Raw genomic sequence first — 26,360 nt, forward strand, 5'->3', positions numbered from 1 at the left:
CATTTTCTGATGTGAAACTGGCTAATGCAGAAGGAAGGAAAGAGAAACTACCTTTTGTGGAGTAGAAAGGCACATGAAGGGGCACTAATGAGGTACGTGGTTTCTCTCCTGACTGCAGTAAAAAGGAGAAGCTGATACTCAATACTGCTCCTAGAGTTTCCCAACTCTCTCGGCTATGAAGCAGCATGGGATGACCCAGGAGCACACACTGAGATGCCTTAACCACAATGAGGAACTGCTACTTTCCAGCCCCATATTTCCCAAAAACGACCCCCCCAAAACCCCAAAGATGCAGTTCACATGTTTCCATTTCAGCAAGTTGTTGTCTGGGGACTCCTTCATCTTCCCATGGATGCTGTGGGCTTAATTTTCGAAACTAAAGGGTTGGTTTTTCTTATGCTTTCTCATTGACTTTCTCTGTCCCAACTAAATCATAGTTGAGTAGTACATAGGAAGATGATTCCTAAGTGAATAATGAATTAAATTATTACTAAGAATATAAATTTTTTTTTTCCCTGAAGTATATCTTCTTGATCAACTTGCTGCAGAGAAGTAGGTTTATTTTCTGCTTTCAAGCTCACGTGCAGTAACAAAAATTCTAAGGCCAGTGTCTAGTCTTCCCTTGGGACTGGGAAGAGACAAACCGGCTACAGCCTCAGTCTTGTCTGTGACCAAAGCGATTTGCCAACACATCTGTGAGAGGCTCACCGCTGGCTTTGCTGCATCTGTTGACAGCTGAACCTGCAGAATACACGTGTTGCAAGGTCAGGCTTTTGGGTCACGTGCAGCTAGAAGGTGCAGAACAGGAAAAATATTTGTATATATAGCATCTAATACTTCTTAAGGTATAAGTATTTGCAGTTCAGTTGCTCCAATGTTTGATTCGTATGAGATCCAAAGGAGTTCTTAGACTTTCCCAAAGCTCCAACTTGGGTGTTTCCACTGAAAAAAAAATGACACAGGAACCAGTCTTGCATGCTGTGCTTTTGCCCTTAGGGCTACACTTGTCTGGCAGGATGTTCCTGGCTTTTTAGTGTTACTGGCTATTGCTCCTTGAGAAATGCCTGGGTTATAGTGGGTGTCACTCTGCCAGCCTGTGAGAGAGATCATGGGGTTACACAGCAGAACCTGAGAGGCTTCAGACTACACAGCTGATGATAGGAGCTCAGGAGATCTGGATTGCTCGCTGTGGCTAGCCGGATTTCTTTGCTACTTGCAGAAGTCAGATTGTGCCTTCAAGCAAAATTTGAGGGTTTCTGGAGTTTGATGTAGGATTTTTTTTTTTTTTTTAAATTATTTTACTAATTTAAACTCTGCTGTAGCTGAGTTCCATTTTTACAGCCCAGTGTTGGTGCTCTATCTGCTGCAGAGGTGCCTGTGCATGTCTGCAAGCACTACTGGACAGCACAGTTCAACCCTCAGCACTGGAATTGCCTAGATTTGTTGTTGTTTTCTGTTTAAATGATGCTTTTTATTTATTTTTTTCACCACTCCCCCCCCCCCCCCCCATAATTTTACTGGGATAATTCAGCTCGGCTCATTGATGGGGAGGAGCAGTGAAGCTGCAGAATGGTCATGCATGGCCAGGACTAGCAATGGTGGGTGAAAGCAGGATCCCAGGGGCTCTGCTTGCCCTGCCTGAGAGGGGGACCTTGTTTTACAAGCATTTGCTTCCCTTCACCTCCCTCAGTTACGTTTGTCTGGATTATGTGAAGTGTTTGAAATAGATGTTATTTTTGTCCACGCTGGGTGAATGTAAGCTGTGGGCATGCTGTGCCTGAAGATGATGGCCGGGCCGCACTGTGACCCGAGGGGGATAGAGAGGTGGCAGGCTGGTTGGGAAGGCTGCATCCTGCTTCCTGCCGCTTGCAGGCAGCTATGGTGCGAGACTGAGGTTGCTGATGGCCCCTTGCAACCCCAATAAGGCTTCAAGTCTCCTGGGGACCACCAAAAGAGCCTGAACCTCATGAAAGCAGGTAGAGCTGCTTGAGCCACATGCTTTGGCTTTAGATGCCCATGCCATAGAATCATAGAATCAGCTAGGTTGGAAAAGACCTTTAAGATCATCAATCCAATCGTTATGTCCTGCTGGGAAGCACCACTGCCTGTTTTTACTTCTCTGCTCGTGGGTCGGGGACACAGTGATGTTACTTGTTCTCCTCATCCAGTGTGTCTTGCACCATCTGTGTCTAATCCCCAAAGACCGTGAGTCCAGGCCCTCACTCACCCTGGTGGGTGTGAGCGGCCAACCCTGGGGGTGCAGCTGGTCCCCACATGGTTTATGGGGTCTGCTGCCACCTGCACTGGTATGCCATCAGCACAGTATCAGTGACCCCCCCGCCTCTCTTCTGGCAGCAACCTAATACCTTGTTTACTGCTTGTTGTTTGCTGATTTTCTGTTTCTGGGAGCCACAGACAAGCCCAGTCATGTAAGGTGTGAGTGAACTTGGCTGATCTGGTCAACACACTCTGAGGAGATAATTGGTGTCAATTGACATTGATATACTGATGCACTGTTACCTGCAGAAGGGCAATATAATCTCATTCACCTTCTCCAGGCTCAGCACCATGCTTTCAAACAGGGAAGTGTAGGAACCAAGCAGCGTGCTTTGAAGCAAAAGATTTGACGTGGTCAGACCCAGGCAAAACACTTGTGGTTTTTATATCCTAGGCTGGAACACTGTAGTTTAGTAAAAAGATTGTTTTGTTTTGCTGTAGCTGAGTTTTTTCCAGTATCAAAATATTTTAACTTCTTGGAAATGGGTTCTGGGATCACAGAGTCATCAAATGGTTTGGGTTGGAAGAGATCTTCAAAGATCTCCTAGAGGAAGCCCACCTGCCAGGGGCAGGGACATCTTTTGATCCGGATGCTCAAAGCCCCATTCAACCTGATGCTGAACGGGTTTAGGCCACAATAAGGTCTTCCTGGAGCCTTCTCCAGGCTGAACAACACCGTATCTCTGGCTTTTTTCATAGGAGAAAAACTAAACCTGCAACTAAGAGGCAGCTTGAGTGAGTCAGTTTCCCTCATGCTGTGCTCTGGGTTAGCTCACCAGGTGAAGTTCTCTGGCTCTGCAAGTATTCCATGTGTTTGTGTGCGCGAGCTCCCTCCCCTTCTCAAACAGTGTTTACACAGGCTTTTGAGAAACATGGCTATGGGAACACAGGCCTGAGAACATGACGTACACAAAGTACCGAAGTTCAAGTCCACTTGGCACCTTGTGGGGTTTTATGGTTTGTTTTTTCCTGTACCATGCCCATGCGTTCAACTCAATGCTGTGCTGATACTGCACTGAGACAACTGAAGAACAGCTTATGTGATCCAGAGAAAATTAAGAGGCAAAATCTGCTCAAGTTTTACATTGGAAAAAAATTAGCTGCATAGGAAGATTAGGCAATGTATTAGCCATGAAAGTACAAATAGTTTGCTTCCGTTGTTGATGTAATTGGTTTTTACAAGTTTGCATAACCTCCACTTGAATTCTCTTAAAATACTGAATGTGCTGGAATTGTATGCTGTCAAAATCCCAAGTGATAACCATGTTCATCCCACAACCGCTGATTTCTAGCAACACTGAGCTAAGTTGCTGATTTTTGGGTGCTTGTTACTGCCCTGCGTATTTAAAAGAATTGGCAAGCATGGAATGAATTTGGCTCAAGCTGACTGCATTGTTTTCTGTTCTAAGTATTTTATTTAGCTGAACAAATAGTAGTGTGATTACTTTGTTTTGGGGCTGCCTTTCAGAGCTACAGCATAGCCAGAGAGCTCATTTCAAGCTTAGGTAATTTCTCTGTTTATGGATGTATCTCATCATATGTACAACTGATCAAGGTTAGACAGTATGCTAGCTAAGAATTTTAACATCATTTATATTTCATCTTTTTTTTTTGCAAAGGTAACACTTGGGAAGTTTTGTTAATGTTGGTTTTCTGAACGTTGTATCTCATGAATAATACATTGCCTTAATCTGCAACATTGCAATTTATTGGCTTAAATTGTTCTAACAACAAGATGGAATGCTATTGCAGTAGTTCAGCTTAAGCAAGCAATTTTAGAAACACAGCTTCCCTCTTGGATCTTTTAAAGTGTCATGAAATAAACAAGTGTATTCCCGGTTGAAGAGTTTGAACTTCAGTGGAAGGAGCTTTCTGGCAGTGTGCTTCTAATTCCTTAGGTGCAAACAAAGTAATTCAACAGAGCTGTCCATACGCATTATGCAGAAAAACACCGTTTACAAAATGAAAATCATCAACAAATAAAAGTGTAGAAAAAAACAGGTTTTATTTATGATACAGTGAGGATGGAATGTAAGTACAAAAGCCAAAAGCACCTGAAGCAGGAGTGAGGTGAACTGTTGAAAATCAATTGCCATTGCTATAAAAATATCTTCCATTTCAGGTTTAAGCATTCAGGTATATAATCAGACTATGCCAGTAGGAAATTTGCAACTGATTCGTTCCCCCACTTCCCAGTCTCTTGCAAGTGGTGACATAACTTTGAGCTAAATTGCTTCTGCAGAAGGAAAGAGCTAGCCATTCTGGCCATTTATCAAGCCTGGCACACAATAACCTGGTTCTTTATGGGGGAAGATGGTTCCAAATTCATGCTTTGCTTCCTCCTCCCTGGCTGTGTGCAAATTGGTGGTGGTTATCCCATTGCTGTATGTCCCTAGTTGCCAGGACAGCATGCCTTTTGACAGACAAGTGGCAGTACTGGAAGTTCTGTGCTTAAATTAAAAGTTATGTGGCATTGAGCAACTTGCTCTCCTGCAAAGCGCACCCTACGTGCAATAGCTGTTCCAGCAGTAATGGTTAAAATCTGTTTGTGATGAGTGGCTTGGTTTCAGAGGAGAAAAGCTGCAACTGAAAAACCAACCAGTGTCACTGCTATTTGGGTAGTGTGACATAGATGGATGTCCACAACATAGCAAGGAGCAAGAGACCTTTGTAATGATCCTGAGGTATGTCTAGGAAAAAAAATTTCAAGCTTGTAAAATAAAATGCTGATCTTCATCATTTAGTCTCCTCACTGAAATAGGAAGAGTTGTATTTTGTGGTCACTGTTTTTGGGAGGCCTGTGGGCTTCTCTGCTCTTGCCAGTGGTTAAGTGCTAAAGCAGTGTTAGGCTTGAAAAAAACCAAACATAATAAAAAGATAATTGTTTTGGGTGTGTTTGAAATACCCAAGCATAAAATACTAAAATCAAGGTTAGGTTTCAGTGCTGGACATGAGCACTTTCCAAAATAGTTTCAGTATTTTGCAAGAGTTTCTCTCTGTGATCACGCTGTGTTAATTTATGGAACTGGAGCTGTTAGTGTTTACTGTTGTGACAAATACAGTAAATGTAAAAGATACATATATTCTCTTAAAGTAAATGCAGTTGGTATCTGACCAAGGTAACCATTTATTACTGAAGTTTTTTGGTGTTTCAAAGCTGCGAGTATTTGTAGCATTTGGCAAATGATGTAATCATAGCAAAAAGTATATATATACTATATAGTAGGAGAACACAGCATTAGATCTGTGTGTTAGACGTGATTTGTGTTACACTTAATTTGCTTTTACAGACATTTTTAAAAATTAACTTTCCATTCAGCTTTTGAGGTAATAAGTTAAAAAAGCACCAACATGATTGATTCAAATGTCTAACTATCACAGAAGGTTCCACTGTATAAGAATGACATGATAAGCAGGTTCCTTATACCGTGAAAGACTTCTATAAATTTTTCATACAGACTTGACATCTGCTGATATGGCTTCGGATCAGTCCTGCCTTGAGTGTATCTGCTGAGGGCTTGCTTTGGAAGGGCTGGTCAATCGTAGTGAGCCAGAAGCTGTATTTGTTGGCGAAGTAGTGACAGGTTCCACGTGCGCCATTGCATTCAATGAAAGGAGTTGCTCTGAAATCTTCTAGGCAGCTCCCAGGAGAAACCAGCGACTGGCCTCCACCTTCATCACCAGCAGCAGTGTGCTAAACAAGACAAAGGAAGGCAGTGTTCAGAGTACAGCTGCAGGCAGTGCTGTCAAAAGCTTACATGTGGGAAAGGAGAAAAGCCACTGGAATTGCTCCTAATTTATAGAATCATAGAATGGTTTGAGTTTAAAGGAACCTTAAAGATTATCTAGTTCCAGCCCCTCTGACATGGGCAGGGACACCTTCCACTCTACCAGGTTGCTCAAAGCCCCATCTAGCCTGGCCTTGAACACTGCCAGGGATGGGGCATTCTTCTCTCCAGAGCAGTCAGCTAATCCTGCAGCTAAGTAAGGCTTAAGGGCTTGGCTATGCTTTAGCTATACAAAGGAGTAGCTCCTGTGTTGATGCCACTTTAAAATCTTCTGGCAAACATCTTTTCTATAGTTAAGATTTTCACTGTTGAAAGTCTTAGCATTGGAGAGTCATTTAGGTGGGAAAGGCCTGCTGGGGGTCATTTCAGCCAGTCCCATGCTCAAAGCAAGGCTGACTCCAAAGCTGCCCACAGTCACTCAGGGCGCTGTTGAGTTATCAATACCTCCAAGGATGGCACAACCTCTGTGGGCAAACTGGTTCTCTGTTTGGTTACCCTCACTGAGAAAAGCTTTCCACCATACATATATCTAACTTGAATTTCCCTAATTAAAACGTCTGTCTTACTGCATTGCACATAAGGAACACTGTGGAAACAAAATCACCTTTTATGCAAATAACTAGTTCGCTCTATGGCATATTCTTTGACAGCAAATTACACCAAAACCATGCATCTTTAGACCACTCAACTGTTACTTTTGACACATACTGTGGTAATGAACTGAATGTTAGTATTCTTCTGTCAAAGGCACTGCTAAAAACCAGGCATTTCCTCTGTCCCTTTTAGAGCTGTACAGCTACTTTTTAAGTGAAGCTGTTTCCTCTTCTGTTAAAACCTGAAGGAATTTGCAATATAAAAGAAAGCAACTGGAAAATAAAGTTGCTAAATAGTTTTGTAAATGTAAGGGGTAGTCTGGGCACATCTACTATGTTTGCCTGCCTATGTCTTAATAAAAACCACACTATAAAAGTGCAAGCTGTAACTGATTTGGTTTGTGCTGCGAGAGGTCCAGTGTGTTTGTATAAATCAGTCAAAGAAGTGGCCACCTTTTAACAGAGTAAAGGACTGATCTCTGGCTGGAGTTACATGTTGCTCAGGCTTAGTTGTTAAGCGGTTTAAAAAACCCCCCCAAACAACAAAACAACTCCCTCCCACCAGAACCCCTTACCCAGACCCCAGAACTGCAGCCTACCAGCTGCCTTACAAATCTACATGACTTGCTAGGCTATGAAAATCAGAAGCAAAATTGTTCTAACATCCCTCTGTTAAGAAAGAAGTTGGTAAGGAGCAGCATAAACTATTACAGCTTTGAGGCCTTTTCAGTTGGAGCTGGAAAGCAGTTAGCAAAAACTACACATGCCATTTGAGCCCTGGCTTGGAAGCAGACCCACTTGAGAACCTCAGGATGAGTACTGGCATTCCTATGCTCAGGGTACAAGCTCCAATTCTATGTCTGCAGTATCTTTTCTGGTATTGGCCACAGCCTTCCATCCTTCTGCAATGCTCATGCCACTCTATAGGATGCATGACACTGATGTTCCCTTGCTACTTGAAATCTACTTGGCTTCTATGGCTGTTTAGGCAGGAGTCTGTGATGACTCCCTTCGGTACTGTACCTTCCTTAGGGGAAAGAGGTGACAAATACAAGCCAAGGAAGTAAACCAGTATGTACTCTGAGATAACCAAAAGCATGCTGTACTTCTTTCATAGTTGCCTGAGAAGCAAAAATGCATTCACCAAACACTTAATTCCCTCCAAATGCTAGCTGGGAAAATATGAACTCTTCTCACTCTGTGCTCCTTAGTGCTGGCACTTTGTCCTGGCAAAAGGTCTTGCTAAGGTGAAACTCTGCTCTTAACAATGCTTGGTGTTTACACAGGGCTTTGCAAACATTTAATTAATCCTTAGCATTCTTGTGAAGTAACTATGAGATTGGTATCAGGGTTTTTTTTATAGAAGCAAAAGAAAGGTCAGACATAGGGCTGGTCAAACGTTTAACCTGCACTCTCAGGTTTTCTGGTTTTGGTTTGGTTTTGTGTTTTTTTTTTTTTTTTTTTTTTTTTTTTTTTTTTTTTGTTTTTGTTTTTGTTTTTGTTTTGTTTTGTTTTGTTTTGTTTTTTCTTTTTTTTTCTTTTTCCGTAACTAAATGAAAAATACCAGATTTCCTTTACCTTATTCTCTGAAAAAAATAAATTTACGGCTTTTGACAAACAAATGGTTTGCAGGTAAGGATTACTATTATTATTCTATGATGTTTTCTGCCAGAGAAGTCTAATTTCTTTTTTCCTCAACCCTGTTTACTTCAGCATTCAGTCCAGTCTTTAATGGGTTAACAACATGGGCTTACTGTTGCAGATTTTGACTCTCCAGTACATGAAGCCAGTCAGAAAAATGAGCATCTGTCAGATCACTCATGAACATTCTAGCTGCTCTTTACCATGTTAAGCCCTCCAGTACTTACATGACACCTCTGTACAGTCTTGCAGGAAAAGCAGGTCAGGTGCTTCAGCAGGTCTTCCACTGCACACATAATGCTAAGCTTTTCTATAACTTCCCATAGAGATCCCATAAGCCATGGGATATAGAGCTCAGCTCTTGTTGCCATTAGAGATACAACACTGAAGCTTAATTTTAAAAACAACAGGAGGCTGTCACTCTTTGCACACTAAGTGGAAACCTTTGGCTTCTAAATCACAGAATGGTTTGGGTTGAGAACATCTAGTTCCAATCCCCCTGCCATGGGCAGGGACACCTTTCACTAGACTAGGTTGCTCAAAGCCCCGTTCAGACTGGCCCTCAACGCTTCCAGGGATGGGGCAGCCAGAACTTCCTTGGGCAGCCTGTGCCAGTCTCTCACCCCCCTCATAGTACAGAATTTCTTCCTGATAGCTAATCTAAATCTATTTTCTTTCTGTTTAATGCCCCCTTGTCCTATTACTACTTGCTATAAAAAGTCCCTCTCCAGCTTTCAAATCTTAGACCAAACATCAGTGATTTTAAGCTTCCAAAAGAAGGGAAAAGGTTGATTTTTCTTTTTTGAAATACAGATCAGCTTTACTAGTGATGTACATAAGTAACTCCTAATCTTTAGCTGTGGAAATGCTTTGTAGGCTACAGTCGCACCTCAGTGCCATTTTGTCAATCCACGTCTGTCCCTATGTTCTGCTCTGAAGCACTATTCTGTACATGTAAGTAAGGACTCTAGATGCTATTCTGACAAGAGGCAATTTTGTCTGCAATTCACAGAAATTTTGTTTCTCCTCTTCTGCTTCCAAGAAACTAGTTTTGTAGTTCTCTGGTTCCCCAGAATGATGCTTGGTTTTGGTGTTGCTGGCCCTAAAACAGAGCAGCCTTCTTAGTATCTAAGACTCAAACACAAAATGTGACACTGGAGAACAAATACCATAAGGAAGGAATATCCGATCCACAAACTGCGCCAGCCTTCAGGGCAGTGAGGAATAGAAGCTTCTTGGCTATGGACAGCAATTGCCACAGCTGGGGCCTCGCAAACTGAGCACCGACTGATATATGGCTTGATTTCATCTTCTGCCACAGGCATCATTGGAAGAGGTGCTGTAGTTGAGAGCCAGTAGGATTTATCATTTCGACTTGCATAATAACAAATATCCCCAGGGTTACAGTAGAGGAATGGCATAGTACTGAAACGAGCCAAACATGAGCCAGCCAGCCCTGTTAAAAAGGGAAGAGAGAAATAATAGAAATGATGGCAATCATTGACACAGAAGACAATGCATGTTTTCAGCTTCCTGCTCTTTCCTAAGTATGTCAGTAAAACCCTGCAGTCCAGACTGTTTCACTGGCTTTAGAGGTCCCCTTAAGCAACACTAATGATTTGCAGGAGCTATCTCAGGGGCACTTCTCATTCTGGTGTTTCCTAAGCCTGTCTGCTCAAGTCCCAGCTTCCTCTAAGAACTATTTTATTCTTTCATTATTTTCAGTCAGAGACATGGAATTGAGGCTGCTGTCAGCAATACCTGCCCCACGTACCTAGATCCTGGTTGTGTGCTTTCTCTTGTCCTTCAAAGTACAGCAGGCTGTATCCACTCCAGAGTTTGTTCATGCCAACTGGGCACATTGGCTCCTGATCGGACTGGCTGTGCTTCACCAGCAGGTAGCCCATGCTAACGCTGCGACCTGGCATGCCTGGCAGCCCAGGGCTACCGGGGCGGCCTGGCTGACCTTAGAAGAAATGGGGAAAGAAATCATACAACTTAGTTTGTGCTCCCACAAATGCTCTGATATTCCAGTTAAGCTGCTGATGAATAAAACTTAATTGCATGGTAACTCTTATTATGGTAAGGTATTGTTAAAAGAGCTGTAGCTGTAGGATTACAGCAGTTGCTTTTAAATAGATTGGTGCTGGATCAGGCTCCCTTGTTTCTAAGGTGATGTATTTTGCTATCAGATCCAGGAAAAGTCACATATAACACCCTGAATTTGAGCATACTTTCTACGATGCAGATGAGCCTATTTGTTCTTTAAAATGATTTCTTAGTCCAAGATTAAGCAATATTTTTTTAATTGCTTGTGTTTGCTTCATGTGGTTACAACTATGCTCTACAAATACCTTTTTCTCCATATACTTAGCTAATTAAGATAGTAATTGTTCTGCTCTTTGATTGGATAAGGACACAGGTATTTCTTCTACAAATATGTTCCTTTAAACATCATTTACAGAAATATCGCCTACCCAACCATTTGTTTCCATGAATGTAACTCCCAGTAAAACACTAGGCAAAAATACTTAAGAGAAAATCAGTATAAAAATACACAGATCAAAACTGATATAAAAACACAGATCAAAACAAACTCACTAACATGAGTGGACTGACATCTACATTTATCAAAACTTATTGTGAAAATATTGCTTTAAGATAACTCTATTAAAAGTTAGTTGTCTCTTGTGAAGAAGCTGTGAAGACAGAAACTTTCTTTCTCCTCTCCTCATCCCCATCCATTGAGGTAGAACTACAGAATGATTTATGGCAGTGACAGTGGAAAGAGGGAAGAAGTGCTGTGCAACATTTCTTACCTTCAAATCCTACCGGACCCTGAAAACCTGTTGCTCCTTGCTCACCTCTGGAGCCGGGAGGAGCTGGAATGCCACCCCTGCCCTGGAGTCCTGGCTCTCCAGGTGCGCCTCTGAAACCTTGCACCAACAATGGTTATAAGCACAGTGACTACACAAATATCAACATGCTACCTGCTTTGTTAACACATGCTCTACTTTTGTATGTTTGGTCTTACATGATATATTTACCAATTTACACTAAAGGCAAGATCCTGTGGTTCTTGCTCAGGCAAACAGTGCTGACTTCATTGGAAAAAGTTCCTTGGATCTTTGACTAGTTCCTTGGACTACATGAGCAGCACAACCCTGATCTTTCACTTTTGCTACCACCATGCATGTCTGATGAAGCTAGTAGCAAGGAGTGCACTGCACTGGATCCATATATCACTAATGCTACATTCCCTGTGCTGATAGCACTTCCGTAAGGATGTGCACATTTCCATCAAAGAAGTTCAATCTTGATTTAAATGAGATCCACATCTGGTGTTGTTTTGGCTATGTGAGTGTTGTCAAAGTTTCCTTGTGTTTTGCTTAGGTTCTGAATGCTAGGAGGAGGAAGAAATCCAAGCCCTAGCTTTGAAAGACCAAAATTTGACTCTCCTTTCTGACTTCCGGAATTTAAAGTAGAAAAGAGCCAAAACAGTGCTCTGGTGACCTGACCTCACTAAGGGGATCTGAGCTTTCACTCTGAGTGTGCAATTCCTACCTGGATCGCCTGGTGGACCCTGAGGTCCCACATCTCCTGGGCTTCCTTGAGGTCCTATATTTCCACGGGGACCTGGTGAACCTTGCTCAGCAACCAGCCTCGGAGGAAGAGGGGACAGCCCAGGGGAGCCTGGAGGCCCCTGAAAGCCTGTGATTAGAAACAAGGTGAGACAGTTTGATTAAAAAAACCCTAGTATTTTCCTTAACATGCTTTCATCCACAGATACATATATGCACATATGTGAGCAAGGGACTGTGGTCAGCAACCCTTGGACAGCACACAGATAAGCAGAAGGAAATGAATGATGCCACTCTTCGTCATTTATGCCACAGGAAGCTGGGAAGTTCCCCCCAGAGAGCAGACAGCTCTCTGAGACACAGCACCATCTTTTGGTGGGCTTCAGGAGGCATAAATACATGCTGATACAGTTGGAGTAAAGGATTTTAAAGGTATTTCTAAATATCCAGTATGTGTACTCTGGAGGTTTAGTTTAGATCAGGAATTCTTCTGGTTTTTAATCCTGAAAGTGACTGTGATTTTTGAGCTTGTACCTTGTACAAAATAAATTGATAAAGGCAAAAAGTTGACTACTCATGTTAAATTCAGGCATCTGCCCACTGGAATTTGCCAGACACAGAGTCATGCAGGTTGTAGAAGACTCCGGAGGTCATCTAGCCCAACCTCCCACTCGAAGCAGGGCCAGTTAGATCAGCTCTGTGGAGCTGCAAAATGAGTAATTTAGAAAGGAGTCATGCATCTGATTGCACTTACCAGTTAGTCCCCTATCCCCCTTGGGTCCAATAGGTCCCAAATCACCCGGAAATCCTATTGGGCCCATAAAGCCGATGACACCTTGCTCACCCTTCCGACCTTGAATGAAAACCAAAAGGTGACATTACTGCCTTTCAACATAGACTGAGTGCAAAAGTCATGTTATTAAAGCTGCTGTAGCATAGGAGGTTCCCCTGTTCCTGGCCAAGATCAGCATTTCCCATCCTTACCTTTTGGCCCAGGGTAGCCAGGAATGCCAGGTCTCCCTGATAATCCAGGATCACCTCTACTTCCTTTTGGGCCAATTTCTCCACTCACACCTGTTTGTCCGCTTTCTCCTTTGCTTCCTGGCGGAGCTGGTATTCCAGGCTGTCCCTGTAGTCCGGGATAGCCTATTTAGAGCACATATAGATTAATTTAAGTGGGGAACTAATGCTTAGCTGCCCAACTTATTCAGCACTCCTGCTCTGAGCCTGGTATACTCTTTGCGGCAGTGGCAGATGAATTAGAGCATGAATCTCCCACAAAGCACAGTGTCATCTCAAGATGTCAGCAGAAATGAGGTGCCTGCTGAGATGCATCCTTCAATGAGCTCCTACTTCCCCAGCAAGTTCCCCACTTCAATAGATGCCTCCCTGCTTCATCCTAAATTCTCCAAGTAACTAGAGAGAAATCAAAGAGCAGTGAGTGCCTGACTCAGTGCCAGGTGGTAAGTCAGCCAAGAACTTACTGTTCAGTGTATCTTAGTGCTTCAGTTGAACATCTGGATACAAATAACTACTTCATGCTGTCTTGGGAATTATGGGAACAGCTTCTTTTTCTAGAATTACTTATTGCCTTAAGCTAAACCTGGCAGGTTTCTCTTCAGTTACCTCTGCTACCTAAGAAGACATTTGGACCTTGTTTCTGGAGAGAGAGGGATTTACTAACTAGGGTTTGAGTGGGGCATTGCTCATGCTGCCTGTTGAAGTTGGACCAAATGCAAGATACAGGTAGCAAAATAAGAATGAGCCATGCCTCACCATTTTGGCTGGGAGATGGTTCCTGTTCCCACTCTCCTGACTGCTTCTACTTTTATTTTTTAATTCAAAGACTGCCTGGGGAGTGGGAATCAGTATGAAGTGTTAGGCCAACTAACGTTTGTTTTCCATTTGGAAACCTAGGTATTCTGTTGGGTTTCATCTGGTTTGCCTGTTGCAGATTTTTGCCAAGCTTACATAAAAATTTCCATGCATCATATAAAGATGGTAGTGGGACATCTGCAGCTTCTGCTACAAGCTCTTCACAGTGGCACTACAGTTTGAAATGAATGTGCAGTCCAATAAGCTACAGGTATATCAGCCTCTAAATATAGAGACACACAGAGTGGCTCTTTCATATATGTGAGAGAGGCAGGCTCATAGCATGGACTTGTAGAGAGAAAAGCTAATACTTCCTTAGTAGCTTAGTTTGCATGGGAATTTCACATAGGAAAGTTTTATAAATGATCAAAAAAAAAAAAAAATTCCATAGACCTGCAAGTCTGCCACAGACCTCAGATTTTAAAGCAGCAAATCAGCATAATCCTTTGGAAAGTTGGTAAGAGAACTCTGGATGATTACAACTGTTTGTATGAAAATCAAACCCTTCCATCAGGACAAACTGGAAGAACTGCCTTTTACTTTCAAGAGATCTGCCTCTATTATCTTATACACCATTTGTTCTGTCCAACAATTATTCATGCACTCTACTGTTGCATTTAATAGGGGTATTTTACTGAATCAAGACAGAAATAACAATGAAACTGCTGTTGCTAACCCAGTACTTAATCTTCTGTTGTTGTCTGAGGGCACAACCTTGTACATAGTCTTTTATTCTTGCCTAAGCGAAACAAGGCATAAATTACCTGGCACTCCATCTAGACCTGGGGAGCCTTTATCACCAGGATGTCCTGATATATTTGAAATCCCAGGAGGACCTGGAGGTCCTTCCTGCCCAGGAATGCCAAAGGGTCCTTGGACTCCTGAAAGGAAGAAAAGAAACAATCAGTACTACAAGGAAAATGCTCTATTGCAATTATAAGGACTCACCTCAGACTAAATATAAAGAATGGGATTTTCAAAATGGAAAACACCTGCATAGATCCCATTCTCTGGAATACAAACCTGGAACACCTCTGTCTCCCTTCTGACCCGGAGGTCCTTGGCTGCCTTCCACTCTGCTTGGCTCTCCTGCTTCTCCTTTGTCACCCACTGCACCTGGGAAACCTGCAGAGCCGTAACCATCCGGACCTGTTGTGGAGTTGTTAAAAATTAAGAGGAAAGCTGAGATGTTTCTGTATGTAACAGTGTATCAGCATGCTAACATACATGTATAGAGCATGTGGATTTACTAAATATGTGAGTCTGTAATGGCTCATAATGGGAAAAAAAGGCCTTGAGGCTTTAACTTGATAAGAGGAAAAAAATTATGATTTAAAGTTGAGTTCTAATCCATCTATGTGGCAGCACATAGGGTATGAAGCTGTTTGCCAGAGCCCACAATACTGAAGAAAATTCCACATTGGGCTATGGAATACAGTTAAGAAAGTCACATTGCAAAGATCTCACTCACTAAACTTGCAGCCAACACAATGTTATGCCTATGAACAGGCAGAATAAGAGTCTCACTTACCTGGTGATCCTGGTAAGCCCTTAGTGCCTGGTAAACCATGCAGTCCACTGATTCCTCTTAAGCCAGGCAAGCCTGTTTTAAAATTGCATTCATGATTATCTTAATAGTTTCTATGAGTCTGTATATATTTCTAGGCAAAAATTTCAAATCTGTGGATAAATACTATTCTGTGTTAAAATCTTGTGTATTATATGCAAATTAATTCATTACAATAAGCTTACTATGAAATACAACCACACCATGGTTTTGTGATTAGCAAATTTCGCTATTATCCAGTATTATCCAAGTAATAAACAAGATTATTACTTTTTAAAATATCTTTGATCTGTCTGGTAGCATGTCATTAGTTCCATTCTTGCTGCCATGAGTTTTTTAATAACTATTTAGTTTTCCAAAATCCTCAAACCAAGACAATTATGGCATAATTTTAAGCTCTAAATGTGATTATAGTGAAGCTCTCTTCAGGAGAAATTCACTCTCTGTAATTTAAAAAAAATCAAAACCCCAACAAACCCCTAACAAAATGTATAATAGCTGCTGCTGCTTTTACAGGTAAAATTTATCCCATCTATTTGTACCTGTCAAAGTGTTAAGCATGATGTTAAAGCTAGACAGGTACTTCTAATCAATGGCCAGAGCTCTGGAGGACAATTCAACCTCACAATAAATAGCGTCTCTCTCTCTCTCTTCACTGTCTATAAAGGCAGCCTTCATAACCATATTAGCTTAGATTTGATGCAGATTCAGATAGATGAATCCTAGTGAAAGCAGGGCAATTTCTGGCTATACTGTTGAAAAAAAAAATCTGCTTAATATATTAAGGAATTAGGTGGCAACCAATGAGATTCTGTATCCTGTGATTCAAGCAGCTTCATCTTAAACTATCACCTGTATTTTGATAGCAGAATTCTGTCTGAGCCATAAGTCATTTATTCTTAAAACCAGACATTGGATCAGTTCACAGTTTTTTATGATGATGTAGGATAAGCATATTGTTTGCTATCTAATGCCACATTATAATATTCTAATACTGTATATCACTGCTCTTGCTGCATGTCAAATATTTGTTTGTTTTTTCTTCCCAGTTGCCATGAAAAATGAGTATGTTTCCTGAAAACTGCTTTCCTGGTTGAGGGAGGTCATGAGCTGTTAAAGTGAGCTCAGCAGACAGCAGTGCTTCAGAAGCCATAAATCAGAAAGCAGCCACATGGGTCTTCACTAATGCACCTGGACTTGAGGAAAAAATGTTTACTAGAGGGAACTCTGCCACTCTGAACTGCAAAGAGCCCCCTTTCTTTTCCATCCCAATAGCAAGCGCTCACATTAAAATGACTGAATAGTTGAAGCTGCGAATACCTGCTTGTCCTGGTAAGCCAGGCCAGCCGGGAGTTCCCTTTTCACCTTGAAATCCAGTCATCCCAGGGCTTCCTTGCTGTCCTGGAGGGCCAACCAGTCCTGGCAAACCTGTGTGACAATGATGTTACTGCTCATGAGTGTCCGTAAAGCCAGTCGTCCAAAACATGGACTCGTGCTACCTTCATTCTCCTAGGTAGCAAAAATAAGGCTTTCGCTTCCTAATGTCATTGTATGATACTGTACCGCTCATCGAAGTGGAAGAAAACTAAAGAGAGTAAAGGTAGGAGAGGCAAGGTATAACAGAACAATTCATTACAAACTTCAGGTTTTTACAACCTTTCTGACAACCACAGAAATACAACAGGCTCCTCCTATTAAAGTGATAATTTTCTTCTATTACCAGTTACGATAAGTAATTTATATGCACCTCAGTTGCCTCTTCTGCCACATCTGTTTTGCCTTTCCAACTGGAAAGCTGTTCAGACAAGAACTGTTTCCCAGTGAGGAACCTACTGAAACTGCTCCAGTCTTGGCTGGAGTTTCTAACCCCTCTAATTATATGAGAAATGTGGAGCAACTGTTCTGAAAGAGCATTTTCATGATCCTCTTGCAATAAGACATGTTCTTAAGCCCTGAGTTTACGATCCAGCCAGAGCCAAATCTGACTTCAGTTCCCCCAGTACGCTTGTACAGTCAGCCAATGAGCCTGGCTCGAAGGCTCTGTAACTGGGTCCTAGGGAGTACTGACTTAATTTTTGACATAAGAGTATTGAAAAGCCCTTTTACTTGAAGTATTGAGACAGCATTAGAATACCTGAATATGCCAGCAACACAGTTCTTTGGACACGATTGCTGTACAAAGTAAAACTGGTATGAAGCAGAGGCAGGCTTTTGAAATTTCCTCTTAATAAGCTCTACCGTGAGTTTCACATCCTTTTCACTGCTCTTTACCAACTTACAGAATGATCAACATATTAAAAAACATAATGATTTTATCTCAAGATAAAAGGTATTTTTTCTTTCTCCTCTTAAACATTTTTATTCTTTTGAGATCTAAAAAGAATATTTTACCTTCCTGTCCCACAGTGCCAGGGAGACCCTGCGTGCCCTTAAGGCCTTCAATACCACGGAAACCAGGATCGCCACCTTCACCTTTTTGTCCTGCGCTTCCTCTTGTGCCTGAAAAAGCATGAAGCCAGTATATTCTTTTAATAATCTCTGTACAATCCTAAAAGCTAACAAGCATAATGTGAAATTGGCTACCTAACAGGTCCTGATCTTGCCACATAAAGACGTTCTTCTAGTCAGGCTGTTTGCATAATCTGGGAGAATGAACAGTTGTCTACAGCATGCGGGCCAAACCATCATTAAATTTGTTTTTAAAAGTAATCCCCAAATTATGTGGAACATGACACTGATGTTCAAGTGTGCTGCATGTGCAGGGAAAATTTAATACATGACCTAACCAACCCAATCCAAAATTGACCTGGCTCTGCTATCCCATCTTCCATAATTACTTCCTCTTCAGGAGCTCTCATGAGAGCAGAGGTTCAATAGGCACCAAAAGCCTACGGTAAACTCCCCTTCCCTCCCTCTGTGGATTTCAGTATGAAAAAAGTAATGCATGCAGAGCAACTGTGAAATTAATACCTGTTAAGCCTGGCACACCAACTTCCCCTTTAAGGCCTGGCATTCCTGGCAAGTTTATAGTATCTCCCCGCTCACCTATTTCAAGCAAAAAAGAACATGTGAGTGTAATGCTTTAATTTAAACAGCATTTCCTGTTGTTTTGAATGAATTGCAACCTCTGAGGCAAAATTCAGTAATTATTATCTTTCTAGACGAAAAGAGTAAATTAAAGAAGGAAAAACATAAAGTCTCTAGAACAACCACCCTCCCTGCTATGGATGGCTTCATCCATGGACAGTACAAGTTGCATGAAATTAACAGTATTAAACTTTTCACAGCCTCCCACATCTACAATACCATTCTGTAAGACTGTATGAAGGCTCTTTAACACTGAAGACCCCCTAAGACTCTTCAGAACTTAATGCTGAGCATTTGATGGGCAATGAATACAAAGAGGGCTCAGATAAGAGAACTAACTCACCTATTTCACCATGTGAGCCAGGAGTACCAAAATGGCCTGAAATTCCTGGCATACCCTTTTCTCCCTGTCATGCAATTGAGAACAGGTATCAGTTAGTGAAGACGAGGATATATTCAACTTTCTAGGGAGTACAGTTTGGAAATACTGAAAAAAGGTTATCAAATTTACCATTTTTGAGTTTCTGAAGTCCTTTAGAGAGTAATTTGGCTGAAGTCAGTTTAACCGAACCAGTACAAAACCAATGGACAAATTATATTTGCAAACCCCGAAGTCTGAAATTGAGAACATCCTATTGCACATATATGGTAGTGAGTCCTTGTGCTGATTTTGGCTGGAGTAGAGTTAATTTTCTTCACAGTAGCTGACATGGTTTTAGATTTGTGCTGGAAAACGTGTTGGTAACAGAGAGATGTTTCAGTTACTGCTGAGCAGTGCTTACACAGTCAAGGCCTTTTCTGCCTCTCACTGCACCAGCGAGCAGGCTGGGGGTGCACAAGAGGCTGGGGGGGACACAGCCAGGAGAGCTGACCCCATCTGACCACAGGGGTATCCCAGACTATATGGCAGCATGTAAAGCTGGGAGAAGGTTGGGCAGGGGGCCACTGCTGGGCATCGGTTGGCTGGTGGTGAGCATTTGCACCACTCATATTTCTTGGGTTTTATTACTTTCTTGTTATTTTCCTTTTTATAACTATTACTATAATAATTATATTTCAGTTATTAATCTGTTCTTAAACCCATGAGTTTCCTCACTTTTACCCTTCCAATGCTCTCCCTTCATTCTGTTTTGGGGGAAGTGAGTGAGCAGCTCTGCGGTGCTTAGTTGCCAGGTGGGGTATACCAGAAGAGTCCTGCAGACCTTGGTTAGGAAGAAGTCCTACTGAAACCTAAGGGCAATGCTACCTGAGAAAGGAACATAGGTTTTGGCTCTCTTAAATAAATGATGTGTGTGAGTCTACTGTCAGGCATTTTGGAAGAGTCTATTTCTTCCATTATAATTTATTTTGCATCCAAAGTGAACCACAGTGAATTATCCTCTAGGAGCTGAGATTCTTAGACTCTTTTACTGTTAGATGAGTGACAGTGAATTATTTTTGGCAGTGGTACCGTAAGTTTCAGGAGAAAGGGAAGAGCAAGCTCAGCATTGAGAAAAAATTTGCCAACAGCTGTAGCAACAGCTAGGTCTGCAAGGACCTAGAAGGAACTGTGTAGGTCCTCATTGGCAAAAAGCTGGCACCTGAAATTTGGATGTCTCCCAATGAGAAGGTAAAGGACTTTTCTTGATGAACACTGGAGGGATCAAGCAAAAATGTTTGGCCTATTTATTCAATTTTCATTGCATTTTTCTCTTTTCACTGTAGCTGTTCAGCACCATGTCAAGGGGTGAACGCCACTCCCTTGAGAAGCTGCATGCCAGCACAAGGACACCTTTATTCCCTCATGGGCATGAACTCACCCTGATTCCTGTGGTGCCAGGGAAGCCTCTGATGCCAGGAGAGCCGGCTGGACCTGGATACCCTTTCAGACCTGTCAGCCCTTTCGCGCCAATGTCTCCTTTCACACCAGCCACATAGCTGGGATGCCCAGGGGACCCTGGAGTTCCTGTCTTTCCGGGAACACCTGGCATTCCTTTGCTACCTACAGGCAAAAAAGAAGAAAAATAGAAAAGACGTAAACTATTAAAGCTGAGGAAGGCTAAGATGCAGTTGCATGTAAGAAGCTTTCAAAACATGTCACCATAATGTGTTAGTACACAAAGGAGGCACACACACACAACATAACCCCACAAAGCTTTCCTTGGCTCTAAACGCAGTAAAAAGCAGCCAGGAGCTCAGCTTCTGCTGTCAGAGACTTTGCTGGGGTAGGGGGGGGGCTGCAGCACAGTGCAGCGATGAGTGGGGAATATTTAATATGGTAACTGAGAAAAGACACAAATCAATAATCCTGAATATGCTTGGGTTTTTTTTTGCTGTGACCACTGACCTTTTAAGCCAAAGAATCCCTTTGTGCCCCTTTCTCCAGCATCTCCTTTTTCACCTTTAACTTCCATCATCATGCTGGGCTTGAGCTTTGGGGGTTCTCCTGGGGGTCCTTGATCCCCACGGTCACCTAAAGGGTAAAAAAACAGCCATGTAACAAAAAGCTAGTCAGTGGCACTGTGGTGGAAAAAGTGAGCAGAAGAGTAAATACAGCAAAAAGGGTTTAATAGATAATCTTGCACAAACTAAGGAAAATCCATGTTGTATTGACCTATCTTAATACGACGTGGCATCAGCACAGTCAAGCATTAAAAACCCCACGAAAACTGAGTTAAACTTCTGTACATGCAGTCCTGGGAAGCTGGACCCAAACTCCTTTGTGATAGATAATTTACCTTTCAGCAGTTCAGTTAGGTATCATGTGTTTATAAGAAACCAAAAAGCACACTGGAGAATGCACAGAAAAGTAGGTTAGTTCCAGTGAAAGGGAAACTCTCAGACAAAATGCCTTGCGCAAAAGAAAGTGTTTGGATTTGTTACCAGTTATTTTGTTCCTTTTCTTGATTTGAAGGTTACTGGTGACAACAGTAAATAATATTCTGAATAAAGGACCCAAAGAGGCTGACTGCATGATTGTCTTTAGTTCTTTGTGGGCTGCAGAGACGGGCCATCCACCCAGACTTGTCTCTCATGATCACCCACCGTCTTATACTTCTTCACCAAGAAGTATATTTGCACTTCTCTTCGCAGGGGCTGTTTTCACACTTGCCTTTTGCTCATACCTCCCCTGAATTACTGGGAGCATTGTTTTGCAACATTTAAATTGCAGACTAGATTTTCTTAAGTACCTATTTCAGGGTCCCTAGAAAGAACATTTTGGTGTTGTGGTAAAGCACACAAAGAAAAGAGGACTCAGTTACACTTTTCATTTCACTGATGATGATATCAGCTGAAACTTTACTGAATTTTAACTACTTAATTGCTTGTTCTTCTGAGTATTTAAGTACCTTTACAGTGCAACTGGAGAAAATCTGAATCATTTTCCCCCAAACACCTTATTCTTCCTGAGAAAAGGCTCTGTTAAGCTCTGCATACGCCCAGAGTGCCACTATCTCAGCTCAGGTGAATAATGAGGTGTCTGTCTCCAACCTTAAACGTGTAAAGATTCACAAAGAAGTAACCTTTCCCTGAGCCTAAAACTCAGGCCTCTCAGCCAGAGGCCCATGTGTGAAATAGGTGGAGGAATGTCTGAGCTAAATTTACCATGTGAAAAATGTGTCTTCGTTGTCTTTGTGTCCTTGTAAAATTGTTCTCCAGATGTGAAAAGCAAACATACTGGTACCACCCATAAGCAAATACCTTTAAAACCACGTGCTCCTTGTGAGCCTTTATCGCCCTGAGCCCCCAGTGGGCCAAATTCTCCTTTGATTCCCTTGATGCCCGGTCTTCCTTTTAGGCCTGTCATTCCTTTGAAACCATCAATGCCAGGTGAACCTCTTGCACCTTTAAAGAAAGAAAGGGAAGAGAACTGTTACCTCACTCAGATTTCTGCAAACTAAGCAACACATGACTAGAGTGGTGTAAAAACTGTGCAGCATTATCTATTTTTGGATGCCTTGATGTCTAGGTCAATCTGCAGCTACGGGTCAGGCACCCAAGGTACAGAGGAGCAGGGGCACATTGAACTGCCGCAACTGGCCGGGAGGAGATGCTGTAGAGATGACCAGAACTTAGTTTCTTCTGAAAGTTCAACCCCTCTCCTATGTGTAAGCTAGAGAAAGGTACCTAGTTCCACACAAGGTTTTTAGTCAGCCTGTTCTTCTACATGTAGAGACACAAATCATGGGTTTAGGACTGGCTGGCCCTTTCTCACTACAAATTCCCACACTCCTTTTTTCTAAACAAGAGGATGCTGTTTTACACAGGGCATGCTAACATGTAGATCTTAATTCCTCTCAAATGAGAGCTTATCAGTACTCCAGAGTTTTATCAGGAAAAAAGCCTTATCTTTCCAACTGGTGAAATTTTAACACGCATTTATAGGCATGTCCCCCTCCTTTCCCCGCCTTTGACTGGGCTTCACATGGAGTTCAATACTGTTGAAAATCCCTGTAATCCCTGTGAAATGTAGACAACTTGCATTATACATAGCATTTTTGGGACTGGCAGGTGAAAATCTCACCTTCTCGATACGTAAGATTAGTATCCTGGTAAAAGTCAACATCGAGGTCTTGTGTCTGGCATTGCTTAGTATAAACCAGCCAGCTTTAAAAACTTCAAAGCAAAGGTTTGGGTAAAATCTCTAATTTCATTGACAGCCAGAGGGACTGGGACAAGAGAAAGACTTCTGGACAGAGAACTGAGTAAATACTGTGTAATTTTTAAAAGGAGAACTAAAACAGCCACTTCCCTTCTGAGTAGGGCTGCATGTCAGAAGCTAGCATTTTGCCAAGCACAACACGGGATAACAGTGATTTTGGAATATATTAGGCACATGATCCTAATTCTTCCATTTTAAACAGAGGTAGCCCAGCAGAGAAGGTGTTTTGTTCATCTCAACACAGAACTGGTTTAGGCAACACTACTTTTTTCAAAGCAGCTGTGCAGAGCTCACCTTTGTCTCCTGGAAAACCATCCATTCCGCTTATGCCAGGGGGACCAGTCACACCAGGCACACCTTGTAATCCCGGATAACCTGTTTCGCCTTTGTCACCAGACAGACCTTTCATGCCCACAGGGCCAGGAAAACCTTGCTCACCATCTTCTCCCCTAGCACCAGGTGGACCTGCCACGTGAACATGCGAATAGGGAGATTAAAAAGTGTTTGGACATACATGATGATTTTCATACAAGGTAGCTCAAGGGGGAGAAAACTGCTGTCCTACCAGCTTTGTGTTGAGGGGAGAACATTAGGACTTTTTTCAGAAAAGAACTGAAGACATGATTATAAAGACAAAGCAGCTCCTCAGTGCAAACCACACTTGCTACCAGCTTGGTCCTGTACACACTCCCAATAGGACCTTTCTCTCGTTTTTAGGAATTAAGCACTTCTTCCATACCTACTCCCCCATTTGGTAGCTCCATTCTTCCAGTCGGCCACCAGCAAGCTCTGACCTGGCTTGGTAGGTGGCTGTACAACTAAAAGCAGCAGCTCTGCCAGTGAGGACCATCATCACCTGTACTTTCCATCTCTGATACCAGTACAATTTGCAGACACACTTGTCTACATTATTACTGTAATTTCTCTGGCTGGGAATAAAAGCATGGCATGTGCCACAATCCCAAGCTTAACTTTCTGCTGTGGAAACCATACAGTCGTCCTGCCACAGAGAACTGGCAGGAGGAGGGACACAGGACAGCAATACTTCCTCACCAATAGGTCCTTGAGAACCAGGCCCACCATCTGGCCCAGGGTTTCCTGGTGGCCCTGGGAATCCACGTGTTCCCGGAGTTCCTGGTAATCCCATCAAACCAGGGAGACCTTGTGGCCCTGGCTCTCCTTTGGGTCCTGGCAAACCTGGGATACCGTCTGCTCCTAAAATACCATAATCATGCATTAGAGAGCATAAATATCTACAAAGCTTATTATCACCACTTCTGTGTACGTGCTAGTCTTTCAGGGTATGTTTTTCCTCTGAAAATTCAGTGAGAGCAGGAAAAGCAAATTAAAAGACTACTCATTAGTTTTAAAACAATTCACATTACCAATACTGATCTCAATATTTGTATTGGAAAGGTTGACTGGCTCTTGCAGATGAATGGAAACAATTTGGCACTGGGTGGATATAGATGGGGCAGGTCTCTTCCACTTTTAACCCCAGTAATTCTGTAATTCCTGATCTCTCTCTTTACCACATATATCTTTGTAAGGATCAAATCAAGCAGCTGACTGAACCACTGAAATAATGTTCTGTATCTTTTCTAAAATGTGACAGGCATGAATTGGAATATTTAAGGCAGATAGGTTCTGGTTTTGGGTTATTGTTCAGAAATGTTCAAGTAAGGTCATTACAAGACATTGTTACAAGATTCATACAAATTCTTATGCAAAAAGGCCTTGACATGACTTAGTGCACTTGGTGAAAATTTACATCTCTACAAGGTAAGAGCAAAGGGGGTGTCCAAGATTTAAAAGCTAATTCCTGCTTTGTATTCAGATTGGAAAAGCAGAAGCATAGAAGACCTCAAGAGTACCTGGCACTTAACATCCAGGCTGAGTGGATCTGCTTCTTTTTATTCACGTTTTACGTCAGTGTGGGTCCATTGCCTTGACTATAGTTAAGTGTGCTTTTATAACTAAGGTCACACAAGGTGAGTTTTCTCAACACCACAATACAGGCTTTACCTCTTTGTTCTGAGGGGCTAGTAGTATAAGTGGCATAGATGATATAAAGAAAGGACTAGCCACTTCCTGTAAAACTAAAAACCCACATCACATACAAAGAATTCACATGCTTTTGTTTTGGAGTCATTCTTTCAGAACTGTAAAATAAATCAAGAAGAGACAAACTACTAATGCTTTTTCTTTTATCTATGCTTACTTTTTGTTATTGCTGAAAATTTAGTTCTACAGAAATGCTTAGGAAGAAGGTACACACAATTTTCTTTCCCTTCCAATTCATGTTTTACCTTGAGTTTCTTCCCCTTTTCAGAGGTGCTAGTGATGTTTTCTGCCTTTTTTCAAACTTGCCAAGCGCCACAGAGCTGTCTTCATCTTTTTTTCATTCTGTGGCTCTACTGAAGGTGAAACCAGTTCTCTTCACTTCAAACAACTCATGTAAGATGACGCTCTTCTTTTCTTTGTATTGAAAATCATAAGAAAAGTCTCCCAAACACGCTCCCGTGATAGACCTCCTTGCTTTGAGCCAGTCACACAATTACTACTCTTTTTCTCACTCCCACAACAGGGCAAGGGGGTAATCAGCATATTGGTAACACTTGAGGTAGATGGTGAAGGGATGGGAGACCATCAGGCACTGAGATTTGATACTGGGGTCATCAGTACCTCCAACACATCCTAAGACAGTCTCTTACTACTCTCACATTCCTATAATTTGGCTACATTTATATCATACTCTTACTTAAACATTTCTTTATCTGAAATAGTTTTACCTCTAACTCCTGGTACTCCTTGATCTCCTGGCAAGCCTTTCAAACCCGGGAAACCGGGAAGCCCAACATCCCCTCGGGAACCTGCTGCTGCACCTAAAGCATCGCCAGGTAACCCCTTCAGTCCTGTGGCTCCCGGAGCACCAGATTTTCCTGTGAGGCCTGGGTGTCCCTGCAGTCCAGGTAGACCATTCGGGCCCCTGTCTCCCCTGGGCCCAGTAAAACCTACAAATAAAAAAGGGAGTAGGGTTCGCTATAAATGCTGGGAATTCAAATCCTAGATGCACCATTACAACACCTTTTATATTACTGTAATTTCCCCTAGTTCTTAGCAGAAACATGCAGAATCAAAGTGCTTTTATATATATATATACATACATGCTTTTAAACTACATAGCATTTATAAGAACATTCAACCAAATGTGGAAATTGGAAGTTATATAGAAATACTAATACTAGTGTTTTCCTACTTTCTGTATCATCATTCTGAGTATATTCCATTTGGAATCTGAAATATCTT

The 26,360-nt window shown here is 42.1% G+C and overlaps 1 protein-coding gene across 1 annotated transcript in view; it reads right to left on the minus strand.

Annotated features, from left to right (window-relative positions):
* Positions 1–5,716: 5,716 nt before the first annotated feature.
* COL4A2 (collagen type IV alpha 2 chain) overlaps positions 5,717–26,360 on the minus strand; it is a gene marked incomplete at both ends in the record, with an annotated part of 138,361 nt that continues 117,717 nt past the window's right edge. The window contains 20 exons of the mRNA XM_080613092.1: positions 5,717–5,971; positions 9,469–9,755; positions 10,074–10,265; positions 11,119–11,235; positions 11,864–12,010; positions 12,635–12,733; positions 12,865–13,026; positions 14,520–14,636; positions 14,779–14,904; positions 15,287–15,358; positions 16,643–16,750; positions 17,714–17,821; positions 18,293–18,367; positions 18,753–18,816; positions 20,209–20,386; positions 20,732–20,861; positions 22,091–22,234; positions 23,346–23,516; positions 24,105–24,266; positions 25,844–26,065. Of these exons, the coding sequence (XP_080469218.1) occupies positions 5,717–5,971; positions 9,469–9,755; positions 10,074–10,265; positions 11,119–11,235; positions 11,864–12,010; positions 12,635–12,733; positions 12,865–13,026; positions 14,520–14,636; positions 14,779–14,904; positions 15,287–15,358; positions 16,643–16,750; positions 17,714–17,821; positions 18,293–18,367; positions 18,753–18,816; positions 20,209–20,386; positions 20,732–20,861; positions 22,091–22,234; positions 23,346–23,516; positions 24,105–24,266; positions 25,844–26,065 (2,936 nt within the window). The remainder of the gene's footprint in view (positions 5,972–9,468; positions 9,756–10,073; positions 10,266–11,118; positions 11,236–11,863; positions 12,011–12,634; positions 12,734–12,864; positions 13,027–14,519; positions 14,637–14,778; positions 14,905–15,286; positions 15,359–16,642; positions 16,751–17,713; positions 17,822–18,292; positions 18,368–18,752; positions 18,817–20,208; positions 20,387–20,731; positions 20,862–22,090; positions 22,235–23,345; positions 23,517–24,104; positions 24,267–25,843; positions 26,066–26,360) is intronic.

Source organism: Psittacula echo (assembly GCF_963264785.1).
Source record: "Psittacula echo genome assembly, chromosome: 3".
Classification (NCBI taxonomy): domain Eukaryota; kingdom Metazoa; phylum Chordata; class Aves; order Psittaciformes; family Psittacidae; genus Psittacula; species Psittacula echo.